Here is an 11,737-nt window from a genome sequence, read left to right on the forward strand (position 1 = left end):
CGCGGCCTGCCCTTGGCCGCTGCCGCCGGCTCCCCCTCCAGCCAGGGCGGCCGCAGGGTGACCTGGGCGGCGTTTTACCCCCAGGAAACCCACCGCTCCCCTGCCGGAGGCAAAAGCAAAACCACCTTGCCAGGGAGGAGACTCCGGGGCTCAGGTTGCCACGGCCCAGCGGCCTCCCCCCAGCCACCGCGGACATCTAGAACTACCGCGGTCACCCCCTGCAGCAGCACCGACTCCAAGCTCAGCACGGTGAGTCCCGTCACCAACAGGAGATGTTTGCACAAAGCCACCCGTTTAGTCAAAGGAAGCATTATTAAAAAAAAAAAAAATAGTGTTTAAAAAGAAGCATAAAAGGAGATGTTTGAGAGTGATTAAGTGTTCTCTATACCCTGTTCTGGCAATTCTTTCCAGACAAGGTTAAAAAAAAAAAAAGTGTTATTTGTTCCTCTTTTTGGGGAAATGGTATTTTAGAAGAGCGCTCCAAATGGCTAAAATGAAGTCACTGACACTCATTAAGGGAAAACAGTCTCTGATTTCCCAAACACCCCAGACTCCCCCCCAAAGCAACTTCTGGCCTTCATTCTGCTCAATGCCAAAGTGCGAATAATTCTAGCTTAGGTCACAAAATTCAAAATCAGTGTTCTGAGTGACTACCATCAAAGACTTGATCTCTATTATTCTGTTGCTTCTATCTCATTGGCAAAGCCACAAAGTTTCCCAAAGCCTGAATTACAGCGAGGTGCCAGTACAGACCTCTTCATCCCAGGGAAAGCTCATTTCTCCCTGAATCCAGCACAGTGTCCTGTTTTTCCTCCCAGACGAAGATGGGTCCCCTTCCCCCACCTGGCAGTAGCCCCGTCTGTGAGGAACACATTCTAAGAGCTATTTAAACATCGTCTGTTTATGCCTCTATGAAACAAGGCACCCCAGACTAACACTCAACCGAACAAACTGCCACTTCAGCCAACCTTGCTGCTCCCACAGCAGATTAGGATTGAAAGAAATCGGAGGTGGAAATGTCTGAAGGGTGGAGCAGTTGTTACTTGGCCACACAAGCAAAGAACCACTAGTTGAATTACCATCTGACCTCCACAACAACAAAACCACCACCTAAAGCCTTTGAGGAATGAAGCCAAGGAAACTCACGAGGAGATTCAAAAGCTGGTTACATGTTAAGACTTTCTTTTCTCCCCTCAGAAAATCTGGTTTTGGTCTTAAAGAAGTAAGAAAGTCTTGGAATAAAAAAATGGATGTCCCAAGTCATTGAAAAGTACAACTGCTTTCAACAGCAAGTCCTACCACCCGGGAGGGGATAAGGAAGAATATAAAACAGCTTTTCATATAAGAACCAGCCTGTCTGGGTGTATCAAAGTTGTTACAAGTTATCCCCAAAGAAGGCGGCAATCAGTTTGGCAGCCATAGTCTGGATAAGGCTAGAGAATTTACCTCAGAGAACCCTTCCAGCAGCCAAAGCTCTCATCGCATCCCATTAAACCACTGCAGATTCCTTTTTAAAAGATCTACCATCACCCCCTAAAGAGAAGCAAGATGGCACAATGTAAGCCCTTCTCCTTACAAAGGGAGAAGACAGCATGACACCTGTACCCAGACAGAAACTTGCACTGCTACTTGAGTAGCCACCTCCCGTGTCTTCCTCAAGTGCTACAGACCAGCATCTGGCTCCGAGCTGGGCAATGCCACTGCAGGAGGTCAACCTCAGGGCCCGAACGCTACTCTGAAAACAAGCAGTTGTTCATCTACAAGAAATGCTTTAATCCTGATTTGCCTGCTCCCTTCTCTGGTTCTTCTCTTCTTATTTTAAGGAGACTTCTAGCTGTTCAGAGCAGGAACGCTCATGGATGCTCCTGTTACCTGTGAGAAGAGCATTAATAGAACCCTGCACTTGCCAGGAGGACCTGAAATGGACAGCCCAGGAATTTGGGGAGGCGCAAGCAGAGCTTGTGCATGGAATGTAAGAGAGCTACAGCAGTATTTAGAGCAGTTCTGAGGCAGAAGTGTTTGGTAGATCCTGTGTTTCTACATTTGCGCCTACCAGCTAGCCATTTGGCCATATGATGTCTGACAACTGGCCTCTCTAGTGCAGAGTACCCAAGAGCTGTGACCATGAGACCACCTGGAATAGCTCAGCGATACAAGGCAGGAAGAACATTTATCCAGTGGTAAGAGCAGACAGGATGCTTCATCACACAGCTGTCCTGGTCTATTGGTTCCGTATTTCTTGGAAGAAAACACTACTCTCTAGAAAGGATTGCAGCAGAGAGGGATACTGTTAGCCACAGTTGATTACAGATTGTTTTTAAGTCTTCAGTTGCTCTTGCTCCACCACAGCAGCAACACCTGGCTGTACCAGAGTTACTCGAGCACCTTCTGAAGAGGCAGAGATTGCTTGGGATTGCCAAAAAGAAAATTGGTACATGCATCAATTTGCCTTCTAGTCTCCCCACTCACCTTTGTGAGAATTACCGTAGCCTGTAAAGAACTGGCCTTCAGTGAAGAAAGTAACATTAGTAAAAAAGCTGAAGGCTGACAACATCCCTCCTTCTAGGGCAATTCTAGGCCATCAGCAGCTTAAACAGATCTTACAAAGAACACTGACCTTTAACAAATCAATACCCATAAATACCAAAAACTGCAGTGTCAAACAGCTATGCAGAAGTGAGCCAGCACAGCACAGAAAGAAAGGGAAAAGCACGCTGGATTAGTGTTCACTCAAGAGCTTCTGCACCACCCAAGCACCTGGGTGATGGCAGTTTCTCCCTCTGAGGATTATGGTTTCTGATCAGCTTGACACTGCCAGCAGGTTAGCAGTTCTCTCTGTAGTTTGTCTTAGTTGATGTTCACCTGAGCCTGCTCCACCATATTTGAAATGCAGCAGTTTCCCTCTCACGAGGGATGAGTGTCCAACTCGGGACTGTGACTCCAACAGGACCGGTACACAGAATAGGGGATCAGCCCCAGCAGTCAGGTAATGACTGAAATGCTTGTATGTCTGGTATACAACAGAAAAGGAGTCTTAATTGTAGGTTGGACCTGTACCGTGTCTTCTTCAAGGTTACTGTGACCAGAGCTTATGCAGGGCAATATTATGCAAGCCACTGAGGCAGAAAACCCCAGTGCCATGCCTGTGTAAGCCCCTAAATACGGCTGTCTTCATGGTGCAGAATTAGATGCCCATTTCTTGTATTTCAGAATCCTCATTGTAGCTGGATGTGCTCCAGTCCAGAGCCAGGAAAGCAGCTTGAGGCCTCCCTGCAGCAACAAGCTCCTGCTCTAAGGCTGTGCGTAGTAAGGCTTTACTTCAAACTACACTTCACTCATTGATTAAAACCACTACAGTGTTGCTTTCAGGGAGACCTTGTTGATAAGGCGATTCTGGATTCACGCAGTTTCAGTGCACAGAGCCACCAGCTGTAATCGTGTCCTCCCATCTCAGCTTCTCAAGATCTCTTTCCCAGGCAAAGGGGTCCAAACTGCCAGATGTCAGATGACAATCACCAGAAGCTGATGCAGTCGTCTTCTTTGCACACAGGGATGGCCAAGTGCAGACACAAGGGAGAAGAATCCAGAAGCTACTTGAATGGCAGGATGTGTGACTTCATTGGAATACATTCTGTTCACAGTAGGAAGATCCTTCTATACTCACCCACCAGAGACCACTGGACTCAGCCTGTCCCTTCCCCATCAGAAGTTACGCCATGTGTTACTTCCATGGTACAGGAGTACATCCCTTCAGGGATATGCAGCCAGATGGTTTCTTTCCCCCTAAACTTAGAGTCATTAAAAAAAGATACAAAGAACTGCTTTTAGCAGCACAGAGGCATTTGAGATTTGAAAAAAATCTGGAGTGCAGGACCCAAGTAGATGGGGAAGTAATCAGTCCTTGACCTAATAAATAGAGTAGAAGGAAGTCTTCGATGTGGCCAGTAGCCCAAACGTGAAACCTGAAGTCCTGCAGAGACCACTAGGAACTTTAATGCACCACACTGCATGGGGGCATCTCCTGGGATCCGCTGCCATACAGTTTCTCTGACACCTTTTGTTAGGCTCATGGACTATTTGGAATCTTGAAGTTCCTTTGCCTTCTTCAAAATCAGATGAACATCAGAGATAGGATAATCCTGTGTCAAAGAAACAAAGTGATGTAAGTGCCTTTCGTTTCTTGTATACACTGTTTCACTTGAGCAAAGCAAACCCTGAGAACAGCATTCTTTGCCTATTATAACATACTGCCCTGTTCAGTTACTCTCTTAACAGCTAACAGTTTCCTGTTTTGTAACTGACCGAGCCTCAATACCCTTCAAGAAGTTTTTTTTGGGGGGGATTGGTTTGGGTTTTTTTGTTTTGTTTTAAATTTGTCCTCCAAGGGCACAGTAAGCTGGCATGCTACAACGGCTATCTTCGTGCCAGAAAGCCTTATCAAAGCCAGTATCTTACACAGCCCAAAGCAGGAACTGGCAGAATCAGAGATATCCTGCTGTGCAGTGCAGGTGTTTCCAACCTTGAGCTCTCACAGATCTTGGAACCAAACAAAAGCCTCTGGCCAACAAATATAAGTTACATAGGGTTTCACATCTTCACTCAAAATTATGCCATTTTTTGCAATGGCAAAAAAACCTCTAGTCTATGACAATTTCTCTCTAGGCTAGAATAGGTACACAAGCAAAAGATTCACACTTCCAGTAATGAGCATATTGTAAGGTCTGGTACTTCTTCAGCCAGGCTTACACTCTCTCATACCATCATCTGCTCTCACGGTACTATTTTAAGACTCTTCAAATTGCTCCCCATGCCCACTATATTTAATCCTTACCTGTAGCAGCCTCATGTTCAGAGTGAAGTCTCCTTCCAGCAACTGATCCCGGATTAGTCTGAAAGATGGAAATTTTTGCAGCTACTTTTCACTCTTTAAACAGGAACTTCAAGAACAGACTACACTGTGCCCTTATAGAGGCTTTTATGAACAGTGACTATAACCTATTCACCAGATGCCTTAACACATGCCTACAGAAGACTCCTGGATCCATGGATTTAGGTAAAGGGGGGAAAGAGAAGAGCAAGAAGGCTACCTATTTACTTACGTCAACATGGCACAACAGACGAGCAGAAGAAAATCAAAGCGCTTATCATCAGCAAAGAGGGAGTCCCAGATACGGATGACGTCTGGCAGTAGGAACTCTTGGGACAAGAGCAGCGTCAGCCAGCGGAAGGCAAAGAACTGGGGTTTGATGTTCTGTTCTTGCTGTCAGACATGCACCAGGCAAAGAATGAATACGTGCTCTCAGCCAGTTCCCTATGAGTAAGAGATGCACCCCATGTTTCCATCCCCATCTCCACCCCGATATTGCTCTAAGCTGCCTACTCGTACTGCAACATCAGCAAACCCACTGCCTCCTTTGAAGATTCTCACATTCAAGCTAGACTGAGAGATTTCCAGTGCAGCCATGCACCATGTCTACAGACAAGCCAGAAAATATTCCTCTGTCCACAACATGGAGGAAAGGAAGCTTTTCTTCCTAAAGGCACTATTTGTGTTAGTTCCGTTAAACTTGCCAAGTAATTTTAACGTTCCCATTTGAACAACATTTATCTGCAAAGCTGCAGCCCTCCCCCGCTAGCAGAGGCCCTGTTTTATCAGGATTTCCTCTCCTTTCCAGAAGCCCTGTATTTATCAAAAGGTTTACTATTCACAAAAAGAAACAAAGATGGAACAGAGTTCACACTGATGGTCAGCACTGTACACACTGTAAGCACTTCTAGCCTGAAGCTTTCTTGTTTTCTGCTGTTAAATCCAAGGGACCATAAGTTTAATCAAGGTCAAACAAGTTCAGGATCCTGCTGATATTCTTAAGGACCAGCTGCTGCATGGCCAAGACCATTTCCTGCCAGCCAAACAGTAAGCAGTTTATTCTCTCCCCACTGAATTAGCCACCAGCCAACGCTGCAGGTCATGTCACTGTGCTGACAAACCATCCTTTGGATTATAAAAGAAATACATCCTGATTTTTCTAAACACAAAAAATTCTCAGTGTGATTTGCTGCAGGTTGGTGTAACAAGAACAGCTTTCTCTTCCAAATTCTCCTTGGACTTTCACACCAACTGTAAGACCTGAAGATGTTTTCAATAAAGCTGCCTTCTACATATTCTACAAAAACCACACCAACCCAAGGCACTCAGAGACCCATGGATGAAGGAGAATGATAGAACTAGGTGGGTGGGATGGTCCAGCTTGCTGGATTTCACCTTACTTCTGGAATCAACTCTATGCAGTTTAAGTTAGTGTTGTCAGGGCAGCCAGTGGCAACAGAAGTGCGTGCGTGGAGGAAGGCTGTTTTTTGTTTTGTTCTTAGACAGAGACCTCAAATTCCAAGGAACTCTACAGCAGAACTCATGCTTTGCCTGATGACTAGAAGAGAGTGACTCCAGCTCCCACTAAATCTCAACCCAGGTGACCAGGGATCATGGCCAAGTCACTTCGGACTCACAGCTGGCAGCTTTGCAACGACTATTGTTTGCTTTCGCAGTCAGGCAGGGGAGGAAAAGCCTTGCTGTGTCAGTTCGCTCTAGGCTTACTCCAAGGAGAGGTTGTTTCAGCTCATAGATAAGAGAGCCTCTATGCCCTATAGGCAAAGCCCTTCATACACTCTCTCAACCTTTCTATTGAAGCATAGTAACAATTTAACAAAATTGGTTGACATTTAAATGCACGATTAAGCTCCACTCCTTGCATTCCAACTGAGACTCAGAAACACTTAGCGCCTCACCAGTTTCAAATACAGCTCCACATCTTTTTCCTTCAGGGTAGAGTAGACCTTCTCCATTTTGTAGGTGATACCACACTGAGAATCATCAAGGCTCTTAATGAAGTTGTCCCGAATTTCGGCCATTAGGTTGGTAAAGCAGAAAAACGTGTCTGCTTCAGCATGTTCTGCAGAAAAAAAAAAAAAAAAAAAGAAGATTAAAAAAAGAGATATGGGAGTAGAGGAAGCATCACTGACAGAAGCACACAGACTGAGAACTGTTCTTGCTCCATAATCTGGTTGCTGTACTGGATTCAAGTAGCAGATCCCAAAAGATCTTGGCTTGCTTGGTCCAGGACAAGATGAGATGCTTTTTTTTTTAAAGTAGAAATGTCTACAGAGCCACTGCAAATACAGACCCTGCGTGCAACACAAGGTCTTCATGACACTGGGTCACAAACCAGTTATCTATGCCCAAGAACACCATCTGCTCTTACTGCCATCAGCACACACCCTCAGAGCTCCCATGAAGTACAAGCAACAGGCAAAGTACTCCCATTCCATTCTTTTCTTACCAGGTATATATAGTACAAGTAAACAAGAGCTTCTAAACGGACTTTAAGTTTCACGAAATGCAACTTAGATCCATGCAAAACAAACAGGAAACCCCTCAAAAACCCTCACTTCCCATGTCCTCACCACTCACAGCCAATACAGTTTCTATCAATCTGCTGTGGTCCCCAAAACTCCTCATCTCTTGCTGTATTTGTTTTTTGGCCCCATCAGTCAACACAAGAGTTGTTTAAAGACAGTCTCATTCCTGAAACAGTTCTTTATGCAGACAGCATGCAGTATGACAGCTGTTACTGAGCAGCGAAAAGAGTCTCTCACCTTTCCATTCACTGTTAGGATCTGTAGCAAAGGTGTAATAAAGAGGCCCCACGATTTCATTCATCCCCTGAACATACGCTATCCCGGGGTTCAGCTTCGCGTAGATGAACAGGATTCGCTCCACCACTTCCCAGTGAGCTTCACAGCCATTGGGCAGAACTTCGTACTCGCTCAGAGAATTCGGTGTCGTTTTAAGAGGGGAGCTCACCTGAAAAGCAAGGCAAGACTAGGGCTGATTCAGGATAACCAACTGGCACAGATTGTTCTGTACATGTGACACGCTTGGCTTTTAATACACATAGCCCCCCAGAGGATTTGGGCAGCTTATACCAAGCAGGTAGGTTTTTTTACATAAACTATGACTAGTAACTCAGGAAGCACAAAGGCAGTCAAGTCCTAGTGCTGGCTATCCCTGAACAAAGCAGTCTGTGAAGCAACAGAAAGTTCCCCTGAATCATCGCATCACTTGATCCCATGCAGTAAGAAACCACAACAGTTCCACTTCTTTGTTAGTCGTATGAGGAAAAGTATAGATCTGTTGTGGTAGCAAGCCACCTTCCCCAACAGCACGTGGCACTTGTACCGTAACACTTGTGAAAGAGGAAAGAGACAACACACATTTCAGCAGATACCCAGCTCTTTTCCTAATTGGAGGTTTATGAGATCCAGTTCTGGAAGATTACGTAAATTCAACTTCATTAAATCCACCCTTCAATGTTTTGTTCCCATACAGAAAGGTACATGTCAAGCACAATACTCTCATCTTCCTGCAACTCCAACTTCCACCGGAAGTCAAGAAAAAATAACCCTTAGAATTAGATACATCTATAATTTGCTACCAACCATCAGGCACATCAACTGGTTCTACAAAGCTATCTAGCCACCAGACTGCATAGTACCTGCTGGATTATTTGCCCAATTAATTCCACCATACAAGCAGAGAGAAACAGAAAAAAAGCCTGAGAAACACCCTTCCTCTTATCAGCTAAGATGCTTTGCCCCATGGACAGCCCCCACCTAGACCTCACATTTGTAACCCCGCTGCGGTTTCGTGCCACGGTCTGTGACTTGAGTGTGGTCTGCTCCACCCGCTTGCGCAGCGTCTCAAACTCATTTTGGGGGTCCAGGATTAAAAGGCAGGGGTAGTCCGTTGGGCGCTGGAAGAATGCCATGTCAGGGTACAGCCTCCTAGTATGGATACAAAAGGAAATCAGGCATAAAAAGAAGGAAGTACATGCCCCGCGTTGAATGGGAGGCTCAGTTTAATATTAAACTTCGTTTTCAAAGTACAAAGTGTTAATCAAACCACTTGGGTTCAGAAGCCTCAGCCATTATGCCTCACACACCTGACATCTTTGTCTATCTGGAGAAGGACTTCGTTATCCTTGAAGTAAGTATTCCACCGACTGTCTGGATTTGGATTGAGGGGCTAAAGAAATAAACAACAGAAACAGAGCAAGCATGTTTCACGTGTATCAAAATTCTCAGTAAATATAAACAATATAACATTTCTGCTGTCCCTCTGTCATCTATTAGCGGCACACTCCTAGCACATCAGGTTTAATTTTTTCTCTCACTAGCTACATTTAGTGTTGTTTCTTCACACAGTGTGCAGGAAGCTGATCAGAGCTTGTGAAACAAGTGAGCGTGCAGGTTCACTTTAGAGAGGTAGAACCCAACATTTCCAATCCCTTTTCACCTGCCTCTTAATGACTTTGTTCCCAAATCAGGTATCCTGTCCTGTGTCAACAAGATTCCTGATTGCAGGTCCAACCTGTACAACAAAGATGGTCTTTGTACTTAGGGTAAGAGTTACCCACCCACACAGCACTTAGGCACTGCAGTTATTAGCTACAAGTATCCCCCTCTATCTCAATCTGAGAAGGCCGATTAAGCACCACCATTGTGCCCAGGAAGAAGGAAATACGTATTACTATGAACAACCTACCCTGTATCTGACCAGTTTTCCAATATGACAAACTTAACTCCCCCTCCACATCAAGATCCATGCAAAGTTAACAACTAACCAATAGAAGGAGAAAAAAAAAAAAAAAAGAAGCAATGTTCCAAGAGATTCAAAGATCACCGTAACCTGCCAACGTGTGGAGTTTTACAAACATGCTAGTTTTACAGCACCAAGGCCTCCAGCGATCACAGCAGCACAGATGACTGCACGCTAGCAGAGAAGTTAATGTTCAGGACAAGTCATGGAAGCAGTTGTATCATTTTACAGTCTCTTCTGATCAGTTACTTTGCTCCCTCCCCCAACACATATACTCTTAACAGTGCTTTCAGGGAAGGAAAAAGACAAGGGATGCAGGAAATAATAAATTAAAAAAAAAAAAAAAGAAAGAAAATAGAAATAAGTAAGTGTCCTGTCTTCCAGGCCATAGTCCAACTTAACTCTCCTGCCTTTTTTATATCCTCTGTTCAGATTAGCCAGCTCTGAGCCCACCCATGGATCTGACTTCTCAGGAGAGCATCTCATTGCTAGAAATACCTCTTGTAAGCCTCTCCCTTTCCCTAGGGGACCCACAGCCTGGGCAGCTAGCCCCAAAGGAGGGGAGAAGGCATATGCATAGCTGAAAAATAAGCTCTCTTCAGAACTATTGGTGGTTTGCCAATAATTCGCACTGAAGGCTACTAAGACACGAGTGCCAGGCTGGTACCTAGGAACCGTCCCTCCTGGTAGCAGGGCAAAACAGTTGAGAACAGAGCCAAGAGCAGCCCAGGGCTCCAGACTTCAGAACAACAGTTTATAGCTCTGGGGAATTTTCTGCAACACAAAGGCTTAATAACACTTACGTGATCTTCTAAGGTCACATCTTCCCTTGAAACACCTAGGTTGGCTTTGGCGATCCCAGGCTGGATAATCATTTCCTTCAGGAACTGAGAATACAGATCCCTTAAGGAAGAAAAGAGGAATTAACATTGAAGCAGAAGATTAAGTCAATGTAAGCACCCAGACTGAGTTCAAACAGGTCCCTCTGTATCACCCTGCTCAGCCAGAAGGCATTTGATTTCCTCTTCAGTTGAGTTCAGCTGAGGAGGTCAATCGACCAGACCCAGGAGACAGCCTACAGAACAGTGCATTCCACACAAGAAGAATTCATTTTATGAAGGTACTTAATTATTTAAGGAACTATTCTCCTTCTCTGCAGATATCATTAGAAATAAAGGAGCAAGTATCCATGTCCTCACCTCTGTTTCTTCAACAAAGAGCTCCATAAGGCTTTCTCTAAAGGGAGGTAGTTCAGGAGTATCTGTACAGAAGACAGATGCACACAAATTAGTATTTGGAGAATGAGCTGTTATGCCTGTAAGACGAGCAAATTAAATGCAGTGGCTAGAACCGGCTCCCTGAAAATACTGGGAGCTTTCTCCAGAAAGCCTAGTACTTTGCCAAGCAGCAGTCAGGAATATTTCAGGGACTGGTTTTCAACAGACACATTTGCAGGATTGATCAATACTACACCTGACTGAAACGCACTCCTAGCTTAATACTGAGGGCTGTTCTCATGCGGAGAGCAGACAGCCACTTTCTATCATCCAAACTGATGCTGTCCTGTGACGGTAAATGCTATTGTGATTATGCCAGTGCTGATCTCCACAAATTACTGTCGATTTTCAGTGGCTTTTAAGCTCTGGATTTTTCTGTTTGTTTGTTTACAGTTTTAAGTGCCTCAAAATAGCATGCACTTAAGCAACCCAAAGCATCACTGGCAAGAAACAAAAGCGCCCCAAGCAAAACCCACCTTCCAGCACAGGCAGCGCAGCCCACCATCAAAGGGAATTCCTGTGGAACACCAGGCAGAGAGACAACTCCGTTAGCCCCAGCCTGCTCACCGCGCTTCGCTCGCCACCACAAACAGGCGAGGCAGCGCTTTTCCTCCCCGGGGGGCAAGGAGTTTGCACAGGGAGGCTACGGGGGTTACAGACGGTGCCAAACCCGCCGCTGCCTCCCACGGGGAGGGCGCCCGGGGCAGGCCTCGGCAGCGGGGAGCTGGGGACCGTGCAGCTGAGGGACCGGGCTCAGCAGAAGCGACGAAACCCGCAAGCCCCTGGGAGAGGGGGAAGGAAGGGTTTG

The 11,737-nt window shown here is 45.5% G+C and overlaps 1 protein-coding gene across 1 annotated transcript in view; it reads right to left on the reverse strand.

The window, feature by feature from the left end:
* Positions 1-3,690: 3,690 nt before the first annotated feature.
* Positions 3,691-11,737, reverse strand: part of TBC1D13 (TBC1 domain family, member 13) — a 9,173-nt gene continuing 1,126 nt past the window's right edge. The window contains exons 2-11 of the mRNA XM_009888061.1: positions 11,406-11,446; positions 10,852-10,913; positions 10,456-10,555; positions 8,997-9,079; positions 8,679-8,838; positions 7,651-7,858; positions 6,784-6,947; positions 5,100-5,260; positions 4,832-4,889; positions 3,691-4,139 (exon numbers count right to left, since the gene is read on the reverse strand). Coding sequence (XP_009886363.1) covers positions 4,074-4,139; positions 4,832-4,889; positions 5,100-5,260; positions 6,784-6,947; positions 7,651-7,858; positions 8,679-8,838; positions 8,997-9,079; positions 10,456-10,555; positions 10,852-10,913; positions 11,406-11,446 — 1,103 coding nt within the window. The 3' untranslated portion in view covers positions 3,691-4,073. The remainder of the gene's footprint in view (positions 4,140-4,831; positions 4,890-5,099; positions 5,261-6,783; positions 6,948-7,650; positions 7,859-8,678; positions 8,839-8,996; positions 9,080-10,455; positions 10,556-10,851; positions 10,914-11,405; positions 11,447-11,737) is intronic.

This window comes from Charadrius vociferus, unplaced genomic scaffold, assembly GCF_000708025.1.
Source record: "Charadrius vociferus isolate BGI_N301 unplaced genomic scaffold, ASM70802v2 scaffold56, whole genome shotgun sequence".
Lineage (NCBI taxonomy): Eukaryota > Metazoa > Chordata > Aves > Charadriiformes > Charadriidae > Charadrius > Charadrius vociferus.